Below are 24113 nucleotides of genomic sequence, written 5' to 3'. Positions count from 1 at the left end.
GCCGAAGTCTTTCTGGGATTCCATGCAGTGGTAGGCTTCTGAAAAGCTATCTGTGTTCTTGGCTTTGCACAGCTGGCTGTATTCTGAGAGAGATGCAGGCTGCTTGTTTGAGAGAGACATCTCTGACTGCTTCTCTCCCTCTCGTAGCTGTAATACCACCTACAAGCAAGCCGAGCTTGCAGGCTGCCTGAGTCTGTGACGACATACCATTCCCCTGTACTCATGACAAAACTCATTCTTCCCCATCCCCCTCTTACCAAAAGCAATCATTTGCTGAAATCAGCCACTAGTCCAAATAAAACACTTTAGTTAGACCCTAAAAAATGTCAGGTTTTGTCCCTTCCTAAAAACAAAACGGAAATTTAATTTGCAAATTTAATTCTTTGGTCTCAGTGAACACTGATGTGGTTTTAACAATTCCAGTGAAATAGATTCTTCAGTGAATAACTTGTTGAGGGTAATTATACACATATGCTTTGTTACCCCTGCATCCATTTATAGGAAGCTTACAATAGTTTTTTCTGTTCCAAACAATATTATATAAATAAGTATTCCTTGTTCATGAACAGTCAATCATGAACCAAGAAGAACCACTCCTAAAAATTGGTAAAAATTATACTCAGTAGTATGGTTTCCCCTCTAAAAACCAATACCGGACTGAGATTTGCCTCCCAGAGGCAGAGGAGTTTTGCTGCCAGAGCAATATATTTAGTACATTCTTTCTGTATCAGAGATCTCAAACACTGCCACAAATGGGGATTTCATTCAATCTAACTAGAAATAATGCAAATCACAAGAGCTTAGTCCTGGACAATCCTTAAGAGAGAATTTGGGACAGGTTCAGAGTGGTTTTGTGATTCTCAATACTATATCCTGGAATGTGGGCTTTTTAAAAATCATCAACTTATACAGTACTTTCATTGCACTACATTATTCCATTGCTCTACGCTGATCTGAGACAAGTGCCTTGAAGTGAAATAAGTGCATAATTTAATCCTGTGGCATATTATAGACTAAGCTCATGCTCCAAAACGTCTGTTAGTCTATAAGGTGCCACAGGATTCTTTGCTGCTTTTACAGATCCAGATTAACACGGCTTCCCCTCTGATAAGTGCATAATGTGACCTATCAAAATTTTTCATTCAAGCATCTGTGGGAAGACTTTTCTAACTCTAATTTCAGCATAGATAACATCTTGCTCTGACAAAATAATTTCCCCTATCTTTCTTCAGACTACCAAGGTTACTCAAGTCATGCACTTTGGAAAAGGTTGATGGAGATGGGGAAATGTCCACTGTAGTCCTTGAATTGCAATTGTTAAAATATCCTCTTCGCTACAAACTGAAAAGAGGCTCCTGGGAACAGGAATTTCCAGCAGTGGGAGATAAAGCACAAGGATGACTTCACTTTTTGGTGTATGACTGCATATAAGGACAGGCTGAGATGCTCTATGTAAAGGCCATTTTACCTGCTGGGTGAGAAAGGGAGTTGGCCTGGTAACACACTGTCCCAAATTTCTCTACCTAAAGGCCATGGAGGCCTGAGTTCCTTCTACATCAGTGTAGGACCAGAAAGATACTCAAATTAGAGAAGGGTACTGCTAAGGTCACCCGCTTGTTTGAAGTAACACAGGCTCTCAGACTCCAATTTGATCAGGCCAGTAAGTGAGGAACAGTGTTTCCAAGTGATTAGTTTTGAAGTGTAACTGCTAAGCATATTCGACCTGTTACTAGCCTGGGATCCTGCAGAGTTTTGTTCCTTAGAAATGCCTACATCCAGTGAATCTCTCCCAGTGAACCATATGGGAGAGCCAGGTTTGATTTCTCTCTGCTCTGCCTTCAATCAGGAAAGGGACAGGGAAGCAGGACAGGAAGCAGGCTCAGCCCGTGAGGAGATGTGGGACAGGCTCAGACTTCAGTGACTCCAGAATGCCCTAACAGCAGATAAACAGGCCTAGGAACATGTGCTACTTTGGGAAGCAAAGTCATCTAGACTTTTTTTGTTAATTTTGGAATAAATGGCTTTTAAAGGCATGTAAATTAAACAGACCACATCTTCTCAAGACTTTGAATACATCTATGAAGGAAGGCCCAGTTTAACCAATTACATTTAATTACATGTAATGACTTTCCCAGCAGAATCTGAGAACTTGCTGAAAGCACTAAAGATTGCCTCTATCCATTTACCATTGACACTTGGAGAGATGCATTCCCCTATCAACACCAAGAGGTACTGCCCTTCTCTTTAGAGGCCCAGTGTGAAGTAATCCTGGACTAGACAAACTCTCCTCTTTGAGTCAAGATTACAGAACTTTAGGAAGAATGATCATTGCAGATATAGCCAGGAAAACTCCTGCCTAGAAGGAATTTTGCCCTTGGTCTGAGCAAGCAGTAACAATGATTCCTGTTTTAGTTTAATTTTGACAAATTAATTTAAGACTCAATGTAGAAAAGCTTGAGCTGCAGAACGCACCCTGAATTTAACCTGCTGCAGAGATAACACGCTCTGATCCACACATTTATCTACTGCTTTTTTAATTCTGGGTTTGAGATGTTGCTATATTTAAAAACCATGAGTAATGTACTGTAAATTATACCCACAGTCTATACCCCCTCCATTTAACCAAAATACTTCCACCCACCAGCCCCACTATTCTCAAAAGACCTCATTTTTTAAAATGATTTAAATATTCTTAGACATCTTGCTGTGTGAAATGTGACCTACAGATCAACATTTTTATCCTCTATCTACCAATTGGTGCAAGGCTAACACTTGGAAACATTTGCTGGTCCTAAAAGTACATATACTGGACTCATCAACATACTTGACAGGTCACAAAATCCCAAACCTTTAAATCGTTTCATCTCAGTTACCTTATGTTGCTTCCCCATCACTTCAATCAGTTCTAAACAGGATTTTAGCAGCAGATCTCAACTTACTAGACTTCTATTAATAACATAACATAAGAACGGCCATATTGGGTCAGACCAAAGGTCCATCTAGCCCAGTATCTGTCTACCAACAGTGGTCACTGCCAGGTGCCCCAGAGGGAGTGAACCTAACAGGCAATGATCAAGTGATCTCTCTCCTGCCATCCATCTCCATCCTCTGACAAACAGAGGCTAGGGACACCATTCTTTACCCATCCTGGCTGATAGCCATTTATGGACTTAGTCACCATGAATTTATCCAGTTCCCTTTTAAACGCTATTATAGTCCTAGCCTTCACAGCCTCCTCAGGTAAGGAGTTCCACAAGCTGACTGTGCGCTGCGTGAAGAACTTCCTTTTATTTGTTTTAAACCTGCTTCCTATTAATTTCATTTGGTGACCCCTAGTTCTTGTATTATGGGAATAAGTAAATAACTTTTCCTTATCCACTTTCTCCACATCACTCATGATTTTATATACCTCTATCATATCCCCCCTTAGTCTCCTCTTTTCCAAGCTTAAGAGGCCTAGCCTCTTTAATCTTTCCTCATATGGGACCCTCTCCAAACCCCTAATCATTTTAGTTGCCCTCTTCTGAACCTTTTCTAGTGATAGAATATCTTTTTTGAGGTGAGGAGACCACATCTGTACACAGTATTCGAGATGTGGGCATACCATGGATTTATATAAGGGCAATAAGATATTCTCAGTCTTATTCTCTGTCCCCTTTTTAATGATTCCTAACATCCCTTTGGCTTTTTTGACCGCGTCTGCACACTGCATGGACATCTTCAGAGAACTATCCACGATGACGCCAAGATCTTTTTCCTGACTCTTTGTAGCTAAATTAGCCCCCATCATATTGTATGTATAGCTGGGGTTATTTCTTCCAATGTGCATTACTTTACATTTATACACATTAAATTTCATTTGCCATTTTGTTGCCCAATCACTTAATTTTGTGAGATCTTTTTCAAGTTCTTCACAATCTGCTTTGGTCTTAACTATCTTGAGTAGTTTAGTATCATCTGCAAACTTTGCCACCTCACTGTTTACCCCTTTCTCCAGATTGTTTATGAATAAATTGAATAGGACTGGTCCTAGGACTGACCCTTGGGGAACACCACTAGTTACCCCTCTCCATTTTGAGAATTTACCATTAATTCCTAGCCTTTGTTCCCTGTCTTTTAACCAGTTCTCAACCCATGAAAGGACCTTCCCTTTTATCCCATGACAGCTTAATTTACGTAAGAGCCTTTGGTGAGGGACTTTGTCAAAGGCTTTCTGGAAATCTAAGTACACTATGTCCACTGGATCCCCCTCGTCCACATGTTTGTTGACCCCTTCAAAGAACTCTAATAGATTAGTAAAACACTATTTCCCTTTACAGAAACCATGTTGACTATTGCTCAGTTTGTGCTTTTCTATGTGTCTGACAATTTTATTTTTAACTATTGTTTCGACTAATTTGCCCGGTACCGACGTTAGACTTACCGGTCTGTAATTGCCGGGATTACCTCTAGAGCCCTTTTTAAATATTAGCATTAAATTAGCTAACTTCCAGTCATTGGGTACCGAAGCTGATTTAAAGGACAGGTTACAAACCTTCGTTAATAGTTCTGCAACTTCACATTTGAGTTCTTTCAGAACTCTTGGGTGAATGCCATCTGGTTCCGATGACTTGTTAATGTTGAGTTTATCAATTAATTCCAAAACCTCCTCTAGTGACACTTCAATCTGTGACAGTTCCTCAGATTTGTCACCTACAAAAGCTGGCTCAGGTTTGGGAATCTCCTTAACATCCTCAGCCGTGAAGACTGAAGCACAGAATTCATTTAGTTTCTCCGCAATGACTTTATCGTCTTTAAGCGCTCCTTTTGTATTTCGATCGTCAAGGGGCCTCACTGGTTGTTTAGCAGGCTTCCTGCTTCTGATGTACTTAAACATTTTGTTATTACCTTTGGAGTTTTTGGCTAGCCGTTCTTCAAACTCCTCTTTGGCTTTTCTTATTACACTCTCGCACTTAAGCTGGCAGTGTTTGTGCTCCTTTCTATTTGCCTCACTAGGGATTGACTTCCACTTTTTAAAGGAAGTCCTTATCTCTCAATGCTTCTTTTACATGGTTGTTAAGCCACAGTGGCTCTTTTTTAGTTCTTTTACTGTGTTTCTTAATTTGGGGTATACATTGAAGTTGGGCCTCTATTATGGTGTCTTTAAAAAGGGCCCATGCAACTTGCAGGGATTTCACTTTAGTCACTGTACCTTTTCACTTCTGTTTAACTAACCCCCTCATTTTTGTATAGTTCCCCCTTTTGAAATTAAATGCTACAGTGTTGGGCTGTTGAGGTGTTCTTCCCACCACAGGGATGTTGAATGCTATTGTATTATGGTCACTATTTCCAAGCGGTCCTGCTATAGTTACCTCTTGGACCAGCTCCTGCGCTCCACTCAGGATTAAATCTAGAGATACCTCTCCCCTTGCGGGTTCCCGTACCAGCTGCTCCATGAAGCAGTCATTTAAAGTATCGGGAAATTTTATCTCTGCATTTCGTCCTGAAGTGAAATGTTCCCAGTCAATACGGGGATAACTGAAATCCCCCACTATTATTGGGTTCTTAATTTTGATAGCCTCTCTAATTTCCCTTAGCATTTCATCATCACTATCACTGTTCTGGTCAGGTGGTCAATAATAGATCCCTAATGTTATATTTTTATTAGAGCATGAAATTTCTATCCATAGAGATTCTATGGAACATGTGGATTCGCTTAAGATTTTTACTTCATTTACTTCATTAATGTTCTACACTGGTGAAATACATGTTTTCTAATGTTCAAAGCACTGGTTTCTAGTTCTAGTGGTTCTTGAAAGAGTGGCAGCTATAATTATGTAGAAAATAAAGTAAGAGAAATGAAGCAAAATGCCATGCTTTGATTTTAAGGTTTGATATTTCACAACCAATCAGAAAAAGAGAGAAATGCTTTATGTCACTGGAAAGCAGAGACCAATTCTCAGAATTCTAGTGGGATGAAGCATGCTTGTATAGACTGTGTGGTCTGCAATGAAACAGATATGAGAATTGTCACTACTTCAATTAGCACTACTTTTCTGGTACAGGTCCTGAACTAGCTAGTACAAGTCTGGGACCTTGGAACACTATAATCGTTAAGCTCTGTGGTGCCATTTTCCCCCCTCCCACCTCTCCTTCAGTATCTTGTGAAGATCCACATCATACTCTGCTGAAGATATACCACATCCTAAGAGAGATGCTTACAAGAATCAAGTTTTGCAATATGTTATATTGGTCCAATCCAATGGGTGAGTTATTTGGACTTAAGGTATCAGAAGCTACTATAGAAGAACACACAGAATGGCAGGTGACTGCTCAAGAATTAATGTTTTCTTTCCTTTCCAAGCCAGGTGGATGCCATGCAAGATATCTCATGGTGCTAGAGAAATTAGATTCAAGTAGCTAAACAGAAAAATTGAGTTGCAGAGTGTACTACCACACACAATTAAGAGCCCAATGAAAATTTTTGTTTTGATCTTTTCTTTCAAGTTTTAGTTTAATGTTTGCTAAACACTTTCTATATTTTTATCATCCTATTTTTTTTCCTGCATGCCAAAATATGTTCGCTCTCAATCAGGATCTAACTATACAGAACAGCTATTATTTTGAAAGGAAAAATAAAATGAAGGAGTCCAACTCCATTGCCACACAATGGAGCTCTTACGAAAAGCTACTACTGCAGTCAGCCTACAGCAAGCTGTCCCAGGACGTTGTCAAGCTGACCCACTCTCCTCGTCACTCGTAGTCTCTTAGCAACTTCACCAAAACTACATCTATCCTTGTTTCAACGTACATACCTTCTTGTTCCCACGCTTCCTTTCACATTTTTGTTAATACTGTCGCCTATGCTTAGAAGAGCCCCCCCGTTTCCATACACCAACCACCCTCATTCTTCTCCAGATGTTTCTTCATGAAAATTTCTTAACACTTGTCTCCTCACAGAATAAACCTCTGGATCTACTTATTGCTTACCTAGACCAGGAGTATAGTGGTTAAAGCACAGGACTGGGAATCCCAAGATCTGAGTTTTATTCCCAGCTCTGCTACAGGCTTCTTATGTGGCTTTTACCTCCTAGATACTAAGAAAGAGAGGTGCTGCACTTGGAGGAAAAGACATATCAGTCAGTGAAGAACAAGCAGGAAAGGATGGGAAGCTCTCCAGAGAACTATTCGTGACTGAGTGATTCTGTGCAAAAAGAAAAAAAGAAGCAAAGTTGCATCCTAAAGAGCAAAATGATGGTTAGGGATGGCAAAAGTCTGCTTCTTCAGATGGTAAAAATTCAAGTCTCTATCCCCTCTACTGATTCTTCAGTTGTCTTGAGGAAGACAGATTTCTTGGACGTCAGAATTCTGGGTTTCACAATCCTTATCACTCCCTGTAGTAAGATAAGGCCCTGAAACAAACTCTTGTTTCAAAGATCCATTCTGAGGCCTGAACCAAAGTACTTCCAGGCATTGCTAAGCAAAAGCTGGGCTGTGAGCCAGAGGCAGGCCCCACTCACAGAAGTTGGCGAGAATAGGGCTGCTAGAAGCAGGTGCTTCCATACATAAGTGCTAACAAGAGGAACTTATGCCAAGATGACATCAGGACACACCACAGAGATAATGAGGGACAGGCAGGTGCATCTTAAAGACAGAGTCAAAAGGACAGCATGATGGATAGATCTGTTTGCAACAATATGATCAAAGGGGGAGACAGCACCCTAATAAGCCAAGGGGCTGTACCTCAATACGTCAGTCAGGATGAGTAATCTGTCCTCTAACTGTACAAAAGTCGGTCCCGGAGTGCACATCTTTGTCTGGCTGAAGGGGCAGAAGGAAGTCCTGCCACTGACTGCAGTATAATTATTCAGGAGGAAGTTTGAGACCTGCTTGTATTTAGTCTATACTTTTCCTCCTGCTATGATTAAATCCTGAATCATCTTAAAGATTGCACACAAAAGACTAAAATGACCTAGCCAATAAAGCTAAAAAGCCCCTTACATAGTAAAATATATTTAAGTACAATATTAAAAACCCACCAAACAGACCTATAGCCATCAGTATCTCTAACTGCTTAAAATATTTTGATGCTTATGTTGTCTCACTGAATTTAAACACCACTTTCTATGGGAATACACACCTTTCAATTCAAGAGGTTGCAAGGAAGTGCTGCCCATTTTAGTAAGTTTCACAGATACATGTACAACACATGACTATGTAGGCTCTTACAATGCCAATACCAAAGCAGACCAGATAGCTATATCAACATGTCATGACTTAAAACCCAATCTGCAAGCTTCCATCCTCAGTAGATGAATAAGCCTAGTGTTTCTATTTTTGCTTCAATCCTGAAGCTATTACTTATCCCATTTAATGCCTCTTTTTTATCTAACGCAATTGTTTCTGTGCAGTCCTTTGCACTAGTTTCCAAGGCAACGCCACTTTCCAGGACGATGAACTACTCCTTGCCAGCTTCTCAGAGAGAGGTTATATCTCTATTTAAGTGTCACTACCATAACAGTCAATAATCTCATTGATCAGATTGGTTGAGGATATACTTTGGCATTAAAAGCCAAGATCATAAAAATATAATTTGGATATTCACTTGAGTGTAGATTGACACAGATGACACACTTCCTGCTGATCAGCCAAACATTCACTGCAAATAAAACAAACCTATTAAAGCTTTGACACATGAGGCCTGAAGCTGAGACTGTACACTGAACTCACATGCCTCATCACTTCCCACACTTTACAGTCCGTCAAGCTAAAGAAGCAATGAACATCAACTTTCAGTCTCCTGATCAGTTTCACTTTAAACTAAAGCCTTATTCTTCAAGGATACACGGGAGCCTTCAGTAGTTTGTATGCTAACAATGCTACCTATCCACGGATGGGACACTTCAGGTAAAAATCAGACTATTTAGATTTTGTAAAAAAGAAAAGAAAAAAAAAGTAGAAATCCGAAGAGCAGAAGAAATGTTTCATTTTGTATTTTTAATTTCCAATACAAAACAGCTTTTAAAAAATATTTCTGTATGTAACTCAAACACTGCAGCCCTGGGCTAGTGATGAGAACTTCACAGTGAAACTGAATGGAAACTAACCATCCTCTTTTCATTGTCTAGGCTGAATGTAGTACAAGTAGTAAACAAGCAGCATACACAACAAGAAATAAATGACATTTTAAATTCAGTTCTCATTATCGAAGGTGTAATTAGTAATAAGGATAATGTTAAAAACCAAATTTCCTTATGTTTAATCCAAAAGTGGTCTTTTGAAGAATTCTACATTTGTATTATTCCCAGTTCTAACTAAAACATGAATCTTTACAGATATCATGGAGATGAATGGGAGAGAGAACTAATCCTGAAGCTGTAAGGTTAATGCCTCGGGACCCCACAACTTTTGTCTAAACTCAAATGGATGTTTGTGACTAAAACATGTCAGTTATGGAAAGAACCATCATGAGTATAAGGTGTACACAGAGGGAACCCAGATAGTTTTACAGAAATTGTTATCATGGGAAACAGATCTGGATACAACTTCTTTGAGCCTCCTCTTTCCCTATATAGTAAAATTTAAAGTATGTATTGGCTATATCTAGTTTGCAAACAAAGAAGGAAAAGAGTAAAGTAATTACGTATCTGAAGAGTTTTGGTTACACCATGATCTAACGGCCTACAAACATACCACTATTTTTGGAGATATGGATCAGCAAAAAATCTTTTGAAACCAAACTTGTTTCATTTTTTTAAATTAAAATTAAAAAACTAACAATCACTACCAATAATATTTTAGTTCCCTTCTTCAAACAATCACAGATATAGGAAAGGAAGAAGAGGACAAAGGCTCTCTGTATGTCTGTTAAATACATTCAGTATTGTGGGAAGACAGCTGTCAGATCCTTTCTATATTTAAACTAAACAACTTTGGTTAATTGCTATTTTTTCTATATCTAAGTGTCATTTTCCCCCTCATATAATGCAATAATTACCCCATGGAACTCATTGCCACAATACAGTGACACAAAGTTTAGTTGTATTTAACAAAGGATTATTGTGATGGAGGTGTTGACTCCATATTTGCCTTGAAAGGGTTCATGTAGGCTAAGGGGGGCAATTAACCAGACATGCCATAGCTGAGGGGAATCAGGTGGCTTAAGTAATCCCCTGACTGAGTAATGAGGGAGTTGAGGAGGAATGAGCTGAGCTGGGCTGCATTTCTAAAGACAGGAAGTTGACGGCAGGGAGGGGGCTGCAGGGAAGTACCCTACAGTTACTCCCTGGGAAGATGGAATTTAGCAGCGAGCAAACCCAGAGAAGAGGGGGAGCCAGAAGGTTAGGAAAGGCTCAGGGAAAAGGCAGCAAGAATGAAGTCTAGAATGAAACAGACCTTGGCTGCTGAATAGAGGGTCCCTGAGCTGGAACCTATGGCGGGCCCAGGTTCCCCCACCAGCCACTGGGGAAGTGACACAGGCTGGGCAGTGAATGAGAAGACTGCCTCAGCCCATTTGTAAGAAGAGACTTTGACTTGGCCAGAGGGCGAAGCCATGAATACAGAGCACCTTGCCTCGCTGAGAGCCAGGAAGAGAAGGCAGTGGGTGTGGCAAGATGTGGAAAGGTGGCGTCGGACCTGGAATCAGCGACCAGGAGGAGGCACACTAGTGGTGAGCAGACCCTCTGACAATTATATACATTCAAATGAACAAGATTATCTGCAATTCTACTATATAGGATAAAAAAATCATAAGGAATATAACCCGTTATGCTTCAGGATAATAACTAATCACTAACTGCTTAAGATTATGAAGAAAATAACTGTCCATTACAAGGCCTCTAATGTCTTCCTCAACCATCTAATTTTGCCAACTTTGAGACCAGATACTGATCCGAATGGAACATTAGTCTGATACAGTATGGCAGTTATTGTGTTACAGTACAGACCCGTTTATGCACAAATCTGCTTAAAGCATGGTAGCACCATGCCTCCCAGTGCTACCTATTTAACACACGAGACTTATTAACAAGTTAAAGGTACAGGAACTTTCTATGTAGCACTACAGATTTGCTCACTAACTCACTGACGTAGAAATTGACAGGAAGGGCGGAGCGGAAATGTGTTGTACTCTTTACGGATATTGGTAAAGATGTATCATGCATGCTTAGTCATTGTCACACTAGAGAGATATATAATATATAATAGTTTTATAGTAATGTATATACTACATTAGAAAATTTTAACCGTAGGCCTTATATAAAATGGCAGAGGGCAAGCGTTAGCGTTCCTACACTATAAAAGAAAAGCAAGCTGCAATAGATTGAGTAAATAGCAGAGAAACCCAGATCAAAGTTTCAAAAGATATTGGGATTGCCAAATCTACTCTCCGAGGATGGCTAAAAAACAAATCTAAATTGAATGGCTTTGTACAAAATATTGATTCTGCCGCGGGGCTTAAGCAAAAACGTGCGCTATTCAGCAAAACCCGCAATAGACAAAGCCATGCACACGTGGTTTGCTCAGGAAAGGCTGAAAGAAATGCCGCTAAGTGGGCCTATTCTTCAAGCCCAAGCGACAAAATTTGGAAATTTAACGGGGGATGAATCATTCCAAACCAGCAAGGGGTTAACAAGTCATTTTAAAAAGCATCATGGCATAGTGCAGGTATCAATTTCTGGAGAAAGCAGATTAGCCGATGAATTGGCCACGAGCGCGTTTCCCGCTGAGTTAAAATCTATTTTAAAAATGAAGACTACCACAAAGAACAACTTTACAATTGTGATGAAACAGCTTTATTTGCAAGACTGCTACTTGATAAGATTTCATAAGAAAGAAAAAAAATGCGAACCAGAAAGAGAAAAATAATGGCATTTTTTTCTAAGTGTATCAGACACTTTTTTTCAGCCTGGCCCTCTTAACCCGCAGTCCGTTAACACACGGTCATGACGTCTCGACTTCCAACAGCTGCCCGTAAATGTGTCTGTACTGTACTAATAAAACCAAACATTTGATTAAAAGGCATTTGTGCACAGAACTGTGTGCCTGAGGTCATGATTTGGCAATAACTTCCATTAGGCAGCCATGTGTAACTATCTACATACCCAGTTATAGCTGAGACTAAGTCAGCGAATTATAAACCATTGAAACTGTGTGAATGAGGAGGGTTATATTGGAAATGCTAAGAGATTAAAAGAACGAATGACACCACTATAATTCAGAACAGCCAGGAAAAGACAACATTGAGAGAAAGGGCATCATTGTGGTGGTAGAACAGAAGAAAACATTGTCATTAATTAGAGATGGCTCTTTTGGATGTTGAACATATTTTATTTACATATGAGGGATGTAAAGCTGTCAGATTAAAAATGTGAACTACTCTATGTTACACACTGAAAAGGATTATGCCAATGATGGGTATTGGTGACTACTCTGGAGACAGCTGGCTGATGTTAGCTAAAGGAAAGGGTGCTGGAAGAATGCCAGCACAGGGAAACAAAGAAGAGTAGGATGAAAAGCTTCTGAAAACAAAGAGAATCTAAGTCGGAGACCACCACTCAAAGTGGCCCTTCAAATCCCTGTTCAACAGGCTAATTTTCAGAACCTTTTAATAGCCAATACTCCCAACACTGGTATTCAATATGCTGCTCATTTACATTGTGCCTAGAAGACACAGACAAGGTTCAAGAACCATTATAACAGGCACTGTACATACAAAGATGGTTCTTGTGCTTAAGAGCTTACACAATATAAATGTGAAAAAGACAACAGGTAGATACAAACAAAAACATGAGGGCTAGGTAAGCAAGACTATTCGTAGTATGCTGTTCCTTAAGATATAGGTTAGAGAGGGATTTTTTCCCAGGACGCCTTTAGTGTTGACACAGATACCAGCTGAGTGGGAGGGTGGGGGGACATGGGGAATGCTATTTGGAAGTCTGAGTGGGATAGTTCAACCCTAGTATCATTTACCCCGTCTCCATTCCTCAGCATGAGGTCAGCTGCACTGTTATTGGTAGGGATGTCTATGTCAATACTGAGATTCCTACACTACTTTTCACATCTAATCCTACTTAGAACTCCAGCCAAAATGAAGCACAACGGCTGCTATAAAAAACTTGCCTGATAAATGTTGACCCTACCAGCATGGCAGAGGAATGGGATTGCTGGGACCTGAAATGAAATCAGGCCCAGCTGTCTTGTTCCAATTCAGATACGCCCTAGTTTGATGTAATGGGAAGGGCAGAGCTACCCTACAAGTTACAGATGAGTAAGACACAGCCCAAAGGCAAGGAGGAGTCAAGAACCTAGAGAGTTGGGAAAGATCTCAGAAGAACACAGCAAGGTTGAGAGCTTTAGGGAGAGGATCGCCTTGAAGGAGGGAGTGGAGAAAGCTCCCTGGTTGAGCAACAGAGCCAGATCAAGTTGGTGACAGCAGAAGGCAGTCGGGGGGATGGGGGTGTTATTTACAAACTGCCCCAGACCAGAGAGGGTTGAAGGTTGAGAGCAGCAAGGGGAGATGCCTGCTGGCTCTCGAGCTGGAGAGCTGAAGACAGAGGGCCAAAGAGGACTGAAGTCTCAGGAATAATGGAGTGAGCGAGCCAGCTGGAACCATATCTGAGAAGGAAACATGGGAGAAAAGCTAGAAGTGCAGGAGCAAAGCATGATATGTACCCAAGAGATGGGGTGCAGTGAGATATGCTGGAGCCATACCTAAGGGCTTGGCTACACTCAAAACTCCAAGGCGCTGCTACAGCAACGCTTTGAAGTGCGAGTGTGGTCGCAGAGCCAGCGCTGGGAGAGAGCTCTCCCAGCGCTGCAGGTACTCCACCTCCTCATGGGGATTAGCTTGCAGCGCTGCGAGCAGCGCTCCCAGCGCTGGGGCACTGTTTACACTGGCGCTTTACAGCACAGTATCTTCCAGCGCTCAGGGGGGTGTTTTTTCACACCCCTGAGCAAGAAAGTTGCAGCCATGAGCATGGTGAGAGATGTCAGAGCAGTACTGTTCATGGTGTGTTGATGGACTGTTGGGACTTGAAGGTTGAATGTACAGTTTGACTACGCTGGGGAATTCTGGACTATGGTTGTGGGACTTCTTAATAAATTAACCTCGCAAAGGACTATTTTATTTGGAAAGTTTGTGTGGAGTTAATGCGGATCCTAGAATAGGGAAACTGAGGGGACGGCCGCATGCACAGCCACTATGAGGTCATGAGAGAGGCAGTCACCCTACAACATGCAGATTTGGGTTATAATCCTTACTGCCCAGTGGTGTTAAGAATGTGAAACAGGTTTCCAGAATACCTGTGTGTTTCTAGGAATGGCTGTAACAGGGAACAGAAGGGACAAGGCTCAATATGGTAAACAGTTATACAAAGGGCAGAAAGCTGCATGGGCAGTCACAAATCTGCCATTTTCTCACTTTTGAATGCTTGACTTTGCAATCTACACAACAGCATTTTAACAGGGTTTTTGGGTAGATAATCCACATTTAAAATGTAGGGAACAGTCCTATCAAATAAAGATATCTACAGCATTGTAACTGCCATGTCTTCCAAGAAGCAATAAAAGCTCTTTGGGGCAGAAATCAAATCATGTTCTACATTAAATAAAACACTGGTGTATATCTACACTAACATTACATAAATGCCTCCATATAAATTTAGAGGAGCCCTCCTGTTGTACTGTAGCACATGTACACAGTAGTTACAGATCTCACAAGCAGCCCTCTAGTTTTGCTAAACAAATGTCAGTAGCTAATCTTTAGCAGAACATTCTCCAAAATACCCAGATGTGGTATTCGGATGAACAAATCTACATAAATTTGAAGAGCACGAGATGTAAATATGTAACAGAGATCTCATGGACTATTACGTTTCACTCTCATGATTTCTGTAGACCCCAGAAACACCTTAAAATAAACTTTTTAAAAATAAAAATTCCAGTTTTATAAAGCTATTCTATTTATAGATATTACAGCAATATTTAGGCAATTCTATACCATCTTTCATCCAAGGATTTCAAAGCACTTTACATAGTTAAGTATTATTCCCATAGAAAATGGGGTAAACGGGTGTACAAAAGATAAATAAGTTGCCCCTGGCCAAAGCAAATCAGTGAGAGAGTTTCGAATAGAATGCAGGTCTTCTCCTGGCTCCCACTAACTCCTGCTCTAACTGTAAACGAGGTTACTCCTCATACACTACTTAAGCCTCATAAAACTGTCACATTGATCAAACTGTTCACTTGATAAAGTACCAGACATCCTAAATAGATTTTACACAAAGATTTCTTTGCATTTAGGAATTAAGCTAGGATATTCATAGTCCTTGAGAATTCACTAAATGGTTGCTCCATTACTAGTTGGAAGGTGTAGGGATGGAAAGAAAATGAGACACAAATATTTGGACAAGAGTCAGTCAAAGGAATCTGTCTTTTTGTCCCCATAGTGTTCTGTGCTTTATTGAAAGTAACATTTTGTCACTCAGCCCAGATGTTGTGCAGTCAACAATTGTTTGCCTAAGAACCATGCCAGAGGCCAGAGCCATCCCTTCAAGCCCTCATCAATCCTGCACCTGACAGAATATGCATTCAAATGGGGGTGGAAAATGTGTCAACCAACATCTCCAAAATAAACTCAATCATTAACAGCTTCTCTAAAAAGCAACTGTCAATCTACGAAGTGTTGTGTAGTGTAGTCAAGGATTGTAGCAACTGTGCTTAATTAGAAAGCGTCTATGTGGCCTTATATGGTACTAACTTGCAAATGCAAGCGGCGTATCAATCTACTTACATGTAGCCATTCCGCACTGCAGTTGGGAATGCTTTGATGTATTGTGCAGTTTTCAGTAAAATTTACCTGTGCAACAGTCAGGAAGTGCTTTTCTTTTTTTGCAGGAATCTCCTAGCTTTACAACTATCCCTTTAACGGTAGCAGTTTACAAAGGGAAACAAAAAGGTTTCTAGCAGATTATAAAGGTTTTTTTATTATTAAAGACACTGCCTTTCGTGTTCACTCCACTTTGTACCATCATGCAGCATATTTCTATGGACACAAGTTCATGCAGAGCAACCACTTCCAAAATAGAACTACTTTGGGTTATGCAACACTCATTAAAATTACAAAACCTCTCAAAAACCTGACCAGAATGTTAAGGCTGACTTGGGCTCCATGTTTATTAAATTTAGCAGCTGTATCATTCATGCTGACAATGTGGAACTCTGCAAAAAGAGAAACAGGGAAGTTTCATGCCTTAACAACAGTGCAAAAACAACAGCTATTAGACAGGGAGAGGAACCCTTGCTAGGCTACTTCATTACATCAAAATTCATTGATAAGATGAAAGCACACTTTTAAAGGAGGTTGGTAACATCATAAGTCCCAGGTTGGTCTGGTGGTTGTTTTTATATCATATATACATGCTAGTCAAAACACAGACAAGACACGGGCTCCATTTCAGTCAGACAGCTTGGGTTGACATAGATCCAAATTCTCTCTGAACTCTGGCCAGGACTGGCACTTGGAAAAGTTTTACTGGTCCCTCCAAAATGTTTCCAGCCCTGACTGGTTGAGAGGGATCAAATCTTAAAATTACATCAATCCAATTACTTGCTATTTCTCAAAATGCTAGAGTCAGAGATTAATGTTTCCTCAAGCTAATCAGTTGGGATGAAGCACAGATTTTTATACCTTTGGTGGTTTGAGATAGTTGAAGGTAAAAATGGTCAGAATTCAAGTGCAGGAGAAAAAAAACAACAGTATATGTAATTAGACTAATGTGATTTTAAAGTCAGATCCCACAACCTGTCAGGGATAGGAAGGAACATTTCATAATACAGAAATCTGCAATTCCCTGCTCTCCAGTTGTATAAGCCATTAATTTCTAATCAATTTCAATTAGTTTCCTTGATCAAGCACTACTTTTCTGTCACAGGTCCAAGATTGAATATAGGAAGTCCTGCATCTCTGACAAGCATCACACTCAGTTTCTGGTGCTGAGAAGTTAATTTCACCATAATGCTCAAAGTACAGTTTAGTTTAATTTGTAAAGGCAGGACATGTATATATAAAAATGGACTTTAACTGCAACCCAAAGAAACAGAGCTTTGGAATTCAAACCAAACTATCAATTCTTCTAAAACTTGGGAATTAGCACCGTGAGACAGGCAAGCAGAATTAAGAGCCTTTTAAGATCAGCCAAAACAGTCATGCCACATTTGTTTGTGACACACAGGATTAACAGTTATGTATTCATGCCAACACACTGACAAGTAGCAAGGTCTCACACGCAAGCTGTCTGCGTTACTGCTGCTAGCTCAAATCACAAGCACACACCTTTCTCTTGCCTTTGCCGACTCATACCATTGGCTTTCAGCTGCCTTGGTTTCTCTCGAGCTTGGACAGCAGGCCTTGGTGGTGGAGCAGGAAGTCCTCTTGACTTTGTGGGTCTCATGTAGCCTTTTATCTGTTCCGTAGCTTTGACTCTCTCCTCTTTCTTTGTCTCTTTCACAACTTTTTGTCCAGAACCATCTATCTGTTTCTGAGGTAAGTCTGCATATTTATCCTCTTCAGACTTCAAAGCTTGGAAGTCCTTCAGGCCAGCCTTCATCTTGTCAGCAGCATCACCTTCTGAGTGTTCAGAATGGCTTTTAATTTTATCAGTAGGACTGATTTCCTCTGTTTGGGCATCTCTCAGAGTCACACTAGCAACCTCAGCTGCATCTGTTTTTTTTTCTAAACTAACTGGGCACTCAGAGAAGCTTTGTTCACCCAGCTCAGCCTCTTTAGCCTTGTTCACCACCTCCGCTGTAGCTAGAACCTGTAGAACAACTGCTTCTGCTTTATTCTCCCATTGCACTGTAAGTTCCGGAGAAATGCATCCAACATCCTTCTCACCAGCAGAGCTACTTCCTTCCATTTTGTCCGTCACTTTAGCATCTGTGGGAATTGTTCTCTTCATGGCATCTGTCTCCTTCACCAGATGCTCCAAGGAAGCACATTCAGTGCTTATTTCTTTGTCATCAATCTCTGCTAAAATGGAAGTATGCACTTCATCCCTTCCTGCCTTGGCATCCTGTTTAACTGGAGAATCCAAGGAAGGCCATTTACCTTTCTTCTTCTTATCCCCAGCACTAGTCACTTTGATTTTATCACCCTCCTTCACTGAAGTGAAAGCCTGTACGCCAGCATCTTCACCTTCCAGTGTGACTGAATGCTCATAATGGCTGTGTTTATTTTCCTCTCTTTTGTCACTTGTGCTTGACTCTTTGTTGGTGCCCTCCAAAACCACTGCAGGAGGCACTGGCACCTTCCATCCTTCATCCTTTACTGGATACTCTGGAAAGATACTGGCTTTGCCAACTCTGTCAACACCAACTGCTCCAGACTGAGTGAAGGGTGTGAACAAGTGACCCTTATTATCCCAAAGCATTTGATGCTTAGAGGGGAAATTTTTAATATTTTGGTTTTCATCTACAAGACCCATTTCTTCCATTTGATACTCCAGATCGGTTACTATGGGAGGTTGTATTTTGCTTTTGTCGGTCTTAGTCTCCAGAAGAACTGGTTGCTCAGAGGCATTTTTAGCCTCTCTGTTTTTTCCATCATTACCCCTCTTTTTAGACTTATTGGTCACCAGTGCTGGACTGGGATCTGTCATAGTTTGATGTTCTAAAATAGTAAATCCAGCCACCTGGCTTTCATCAGTGGAACTTATAGCTTCAGTTTTGTCGACTATCTCATCAGCACCACCAGGAAGTGTGGCTGCATCTACTTTAGTCTCCAAAAGAAATGGCTTCTCCAAATGAACATCAGCCTTTGTGCTGTTCCCCTTATTAGTCTCTTCTGGTTTTCCTGTCACAAGTGGTGTAATGGGAGTTTGTATTTTAGCTGTATCTGTTATATTTTCCAACAGATGCTCTGAAATAGTAAATTGAGTCTCCTGGCCTTTATCAGTGGAGTGAGTTTCTTTAATTTTATTGGCCTCCTTGAGTACTGCAGGAAGTTTAATGGAGTCTGTCTTTGCCTCCAAGACAGCAAGGTGCTCAGCAGTATTTTCAATCTTTTTGCTTTTCCCATCACTACACCTCTTCTTAGGTTTGTCTGCCACCAGTTCTGTCATGGGAATGTGTGCCTTAGCTGTATCTCTTATATCCTCCAAGAGGTGCTCTAAAGTAGTAAAATCAGTCTCCTTGCCTTTATCAGAGAAAGGAGTTTCTTTAGTTTTGGTGAGTGTTTCGGACTGTGCTGTGTCCATTTTATAATCTGAGGGAACAAGCTGTTCAAAGAAACTTTTTTCATTACTTTCCTTTATTTTAGGTTTTTCTGTTATCAGTTTCATAGTGGGAACTTGTACCTTGGTTGTATCTGTCAAATTCTCCAGTTGATGCTCTGTTGTAGTAAAGATAGGCTCCTTGCCTATATCAGCAAAACCCATTTCTTTCATTTTTTCAGCCTTTTCCACTACAGTAGGAAGCTTGCTTGTATCTATCTTAGTCTCCAGAAGAAAAGGCTGCTCAAAAGAACTTTTTCCAACTTTTTTGCCTTTCCTATCACTGCCCTTCTCTTTACGTTTGTCACTCATCAGTGCTCTGCTGGAATCTGTAGTAAATCCAGTCTCTTTGCTTTTATCCATCAAACTATCTTCCTTTGTTTTGCTGATTGTCTCAGCACTAGCAGGAAGTTTGGCCACATCTGGTTGTTCTGAAATACTGAATTCTGCCTTTTCACTTTTCCCAGTAATACCATTTTTAGGTTCTTCTGTTACCAGTGTTGTAATGGGACCTTGTATCTTCATTGTAGCTGTTGCACCCTCCAACAGATGATCTGCGGTAGTAAAATCTGTCTCTTTACCTTTATCAATGAAACTTACTTTTTTAGTTTTGTCATCCTTCTCCATTACAGTAGGAAGACTGCTTGTGTCTTCCTTAGCCTCCAGAAAAAATGGCTGCTCGAAATAACCTTTTTCAGCCTTTTTGTTTTTTCCATCACTAGTCCTTTTCTTAGGCTTCTCTGCCACCTTTGCAGTACTGGGACCTGTCATATCCTCCAATGAATGCTCTGCAATAGCAACGCCAGGCTCTTTGTCTTCATCAGTAAAGATTATTTCTTTAGTTTTGCCAGCTGTCTTAACTACAGCAGGAAGTTTGTCTGGGTCTATCTCAACCTCCATAAGAACTGGCTGCTCAGAGGAATTTTTAACTTTTTTGTTCTTCCCATCACCACCCCTCTTTTTAGGTTTATCTGTAACCAGTGCCATGCTGGGATCTGTCACAGCTGGGTGATCGAATCCAATCTGCTTGCTTTTATCAGTGAAACCGATGTTAGTTATGTCTACTGTCTCAGCAGGAGCATGAAGTTTGGCTGTATCTGTCTTGGTCTCCAAAACAAATGGCTGCTCTGAAAAACTGAAGTCAGCCTTTTTGTTTTGCCCAGCAATGCCCTCTTTAGGTTTGTCTGACACCAATGGTATAAGGGGAACTTTAGTAATATCTGTTGCAGTTTCCAATGGAGGCTCTGAAGTAATAGAGCCAGTCTCTTGGCTTTTATCAAAGGAATCTGTTTCTTTAGTTTTGTTGACTCTCTTTGCTGCAGCAGGAAGATTGGTTGTATCTGTCTTAATCTCTAAAACAGCAGGCTGCTTGGAGAAACCATTTTCAGCCTTTCTGCTTTTTTCATCACTACTTCTTTTCTTTGGTTTCTCTCCCATCAATATCCCACCGGGAGTTTGAACTTCACTTGGAACTGTCTCATCTGCTGCTACATGCTTGTGAGATGTGCACTTAATCTCCTTATTTTCATCAATAAGGCTAATTTCTACAGGTTTGGTCTCCAAAGGAGTTTCCACTTTATTTAGGTTGATGCCTTTGGAAAGAGATACTTCAAGGTCTGAATGTTCACACTCAATCTTTTTGTTTTTATCAATAAAACTTATTTCAATAGGCTTGGTTTGTGTCAGTGCTGAGGAAGGATCCCCCATCTTAGTGTGTTCTGCCTTGCATTCTAGCTTCTCCAAGGGTACCTGTTTGTTTTTGCTTTTAGACTGAAACAAACTGTCAGCTTTCATTTCTTCCTGTTTCATGACTTCTCCAGCTTTTGCATCCAACAAAAATTTAAATGGTCCTTCAGTTTTCAGGCTCTGCTGGCCTGCTGTGGGACTTGAGATAAAATTTTGATCATCTACGAGGTGGCTTTCAGTTCCTGCCTTAGCATCCCTTAGTACATTTGAAGTTCCCTTCCTCTGGCCCTCTCTTGAGTGAGCAGAGTGCTCTTTGACACCTTCAGCAGGCAGGACAAAGGGAACGTCTGGCTTTTGCAGTTCAGCAGCAAAGAGAGGAACTTTGGGAGCTTTAGAAACTTCTACATTTTCATCCCCCAACTCCATTGTTCTTGGCTGCTGGTTTCTCTTTTGTTTCTGTTTCTTCTTCTTCTTCTTTACAATCACTGGAGAACCTTCTGAATCCCAGCTCTCTCTAGGTACATCTCTCTGGCTCTCCACAAATTCAGGCGGCATGCTGAGTAGCTGCCCGGCTGCCTTTTTATGTGGTGCCCTAGTCCGAGAGAATGTTCCAGAGACCCATCCAAGTTCTGCCATAGAAAAGGGGTCTGCTTTTGGGTCAGTACTCTTCTGCTCTGGGAGACCTACTAGAAGTTCCTCAGGGACATCTGCACCAGGCACTGCTGCAGGTTTTGCTCTGCCAAACCTGCGGTCACTTGATTTGTTAGCTTGCCTTACTTGTGCAGTAGGAACACCTGGAATACAGGAAGTTTGCTCAAGTATCAGAGCAACTATTTGCTAAAAAGTCTGATGTTAGCCAATTTTTTATTTTATTGACCTCCTCGGTCATATATGAAGAACTTTTAAAACACATTGATACCATGCTAACCCCAAACCCAGTTTTAGTGGTGCTGTTTAAGAAAGCTAACTTTAAAACAGGTTTTATGTTTAATTTATTTATGTTATTGGAAAGTCAAACAGATCAATGACAGAGATTAAACAATCATTTTTTGTACAGTTGGTGATCTTTACTCCCATAAAACAACTGCTCTTGTAGTGAGAAATTACCAATATTTAGAAAAGGCATTAGGGCTCCATTTTTCCTGTTATCTTAGCATGACAAGACAGCAGCTACACCAGTTACAACCCTCTAGTTTAGAAACTTTCCTTAGTAGGAAATAGAAGTATAGTGGAAAGGTAAGGCTCAAGAAAAAAGCGTGTGGATGTAATGGGAAGAAAAAGCTAGAAGTAAGTTTCCCACAGCACCCGTAAAGCAGTGGAAGGCAAAACTTCATCAAAAGAAAAATCATTTTCTGTACTCAGATGTAGATAGCTCTAGTTTCCTCAATTATAAGCCATTAACTTTAGAGAGTGTCAGTCATTTCTTACAAACCCCTGGTCCCACAAATAAGCCTCCAGTCAGAAACATAAGAAATCTAGGCTCAATGGAGAGGTGAGTTAGTGGAGCAGGGACAAAACTATATTTTCCTCTTTGAGCCACACACCTCAATTTGGAAAAAAAAAGTGCCATGAACATTATTTTACTAGAATCAAGGAGCATTGAGTTTGTCTTAACACCAAAATAAGAGCCATGTTGGAAATGGCATTAGAAGAGAGGGAAGGTGAGCATTTAAATGCTTTAGCAGTGAAGACATAAGCCAGCCCCCAACAAAAATAGCAGCAGCATCCAAATTTGGACTCATAGTCCTGAAACGAAGGAGATTAAATCATTTAAAAAGAGGGAACAGGGCAGGGACTGGAGGCAAAGTGCAAGCAGAATCATTGTGATGAATTCTCAAAACAGCACAGTGCTGGCTGTAGAAAATCGCGTGCATGCCCAGGGGGCTGAAGGGTAAGATAAATGCAGCTTGCAGGAGAAGGAAGAATGGTATTCAGAGAGAAAATATATTTTAATTCTAAATTCCAGCTACTGTCAAATCTCTACCTGTAGGTTCCAGTGGAGATTTCTTTTGTGGAGGTTCTGTATGGTGGGCATGACTAAGCTCAGCCTCTTCCTTCAGCGTCTCTACTATGGTCAGGTCAGCAGCCGGAGCTGTTTTTTCTGGAAGGGTTTCTTTAGTTTCTATTAATGTCAATGGTTCTTTTGCTTCCACTGGAACTGAAACACAAAAAACACAGTAAGATGGGATGTTTCATATCTGATGAATGAGTGCAACTAATATTTTACACACAGGCATATAGAAAAGGGTACATTTTGGTTTAGAATACAGATGCAATTTACAAGATTCTGTAATCTGTCTATATATATTCCCCCCTCAAGCTCCCTTTGACAAATACCCTCCAAAATGGTTGTAGTGTCAAAGGAGAAATATACAAGATTGTGTTTGCTATCTGAAGACAGATCAAGCCTCTTTTCTTGAAAGAAAATATAGTTTCCCACGTTTTTCGTAACTGTTGTTCTTCAAGATGTGTTGTTCATGCCCATTCCGTTCTACGTGTGCGCGCGCCCATATGCGGGGTCGGAGATTTTTGCCTTAGCGGTATCCATAGAGCCAGCTGTACCACCCCCACGAGTGCCGCACTCAGGTGTTGGTATATCAGGCACCACTGGCCCTGTGCCCTCTCAGTTCCTTCTTGCCGACAACTCCGACAGAGGGGCAGGAGCACGGGTAATGGAATGGACATGAGCAGCACATCTTGAAGAACAACAGTTATGAAAACGGTGGGTAACTTTTTCTTCAAGTACTTGCTCATGTCAATTCCATTCCAGGTGACTTGCAAGCAGTGTCAATGAAGGTGCGCTCAGAGTTCACGGTCTTGCAGCTTGCAGCTGTACTACTCTGCCAAAGCCAGCATCGTCTCAAGGTTGCTGGGTAAGCGCATAATGAGCCACAAACATGTGGACAGATGACCAGGTAGTGGCCCTACAGACCTCTTGGATTGGTACCTGTGCCAGAAAAGCCACTGATGATTCGTGTGCCCTAGTCAAGGGTAGCATACCAGTTTCCTGGATCCAGGGAGGGGATTATGAAGGCCAGGGAGACCATGCAAAACTTCAACTTTATGAGAGACTTGTTGAAGCAACGCAGGTCCAGGATGGGTCTGATGCCCCCCTTTGCCTTCGGGATTAGGAAATAGCGGGAATAGAACCCTTTCATGTCCCAAGAGACCTCCTCCACT

At 40.9% G+C, this 24113-nt stretch overlaps 1 protein-coding gene across 14 annotated transcripts in view; it reads right to left on the bottom strand.

Moving 5' to 3' along the window:
* Nucleotides 1-24113, bottom strand: part of MAP4 (microtubule associated protein 4) — a 271212-nt gene that overhangs the window by 49466 nt on the left and 197633 nt on the right. For 13 of the 14 annotated variants that reach the window (XM_030549739.1, XM_030549736.1, XM_030549737.1 and 10 more), the window contains 2 exons: nucleotides 22918-23091; nucleotides 17312-21727 (listed from right to left, as the gene is read on the bottom strand). In XM_030549739.1, the coding sequence (XP_030405599.1) occupies nucleotides 17312-21727; nucleotides 22918-23091 (4590 nt within the window). The remainder of the gene's footprint in view (nucleotides 1-17311; nucleotides 21728-22917; nucleotides 23092-24113) is intronic. The other variant, XM_030549740.1, reaches the window with a different exon arrangement.

This window comes from Gopherus evgoodei, chromosome 2, assembly GCF_007399415.2.
Source record: "Gopherus evgoodei ecotype Sinaloan lineage chromosome 2, rGopEvg1_v1.p, whole genome shotgun sequence".
Taxonomy (NCBI): Eukaryota; Metazoa; Chordata; order Testudines; family Testudinidae; genus Gopherus; species Gopherus evgoodei.
The sequence above is the reverse complement of the archived record's forward strand: the minus strand, read 5'-3'. Positions and strand labels throughout refer to the sequence as shown.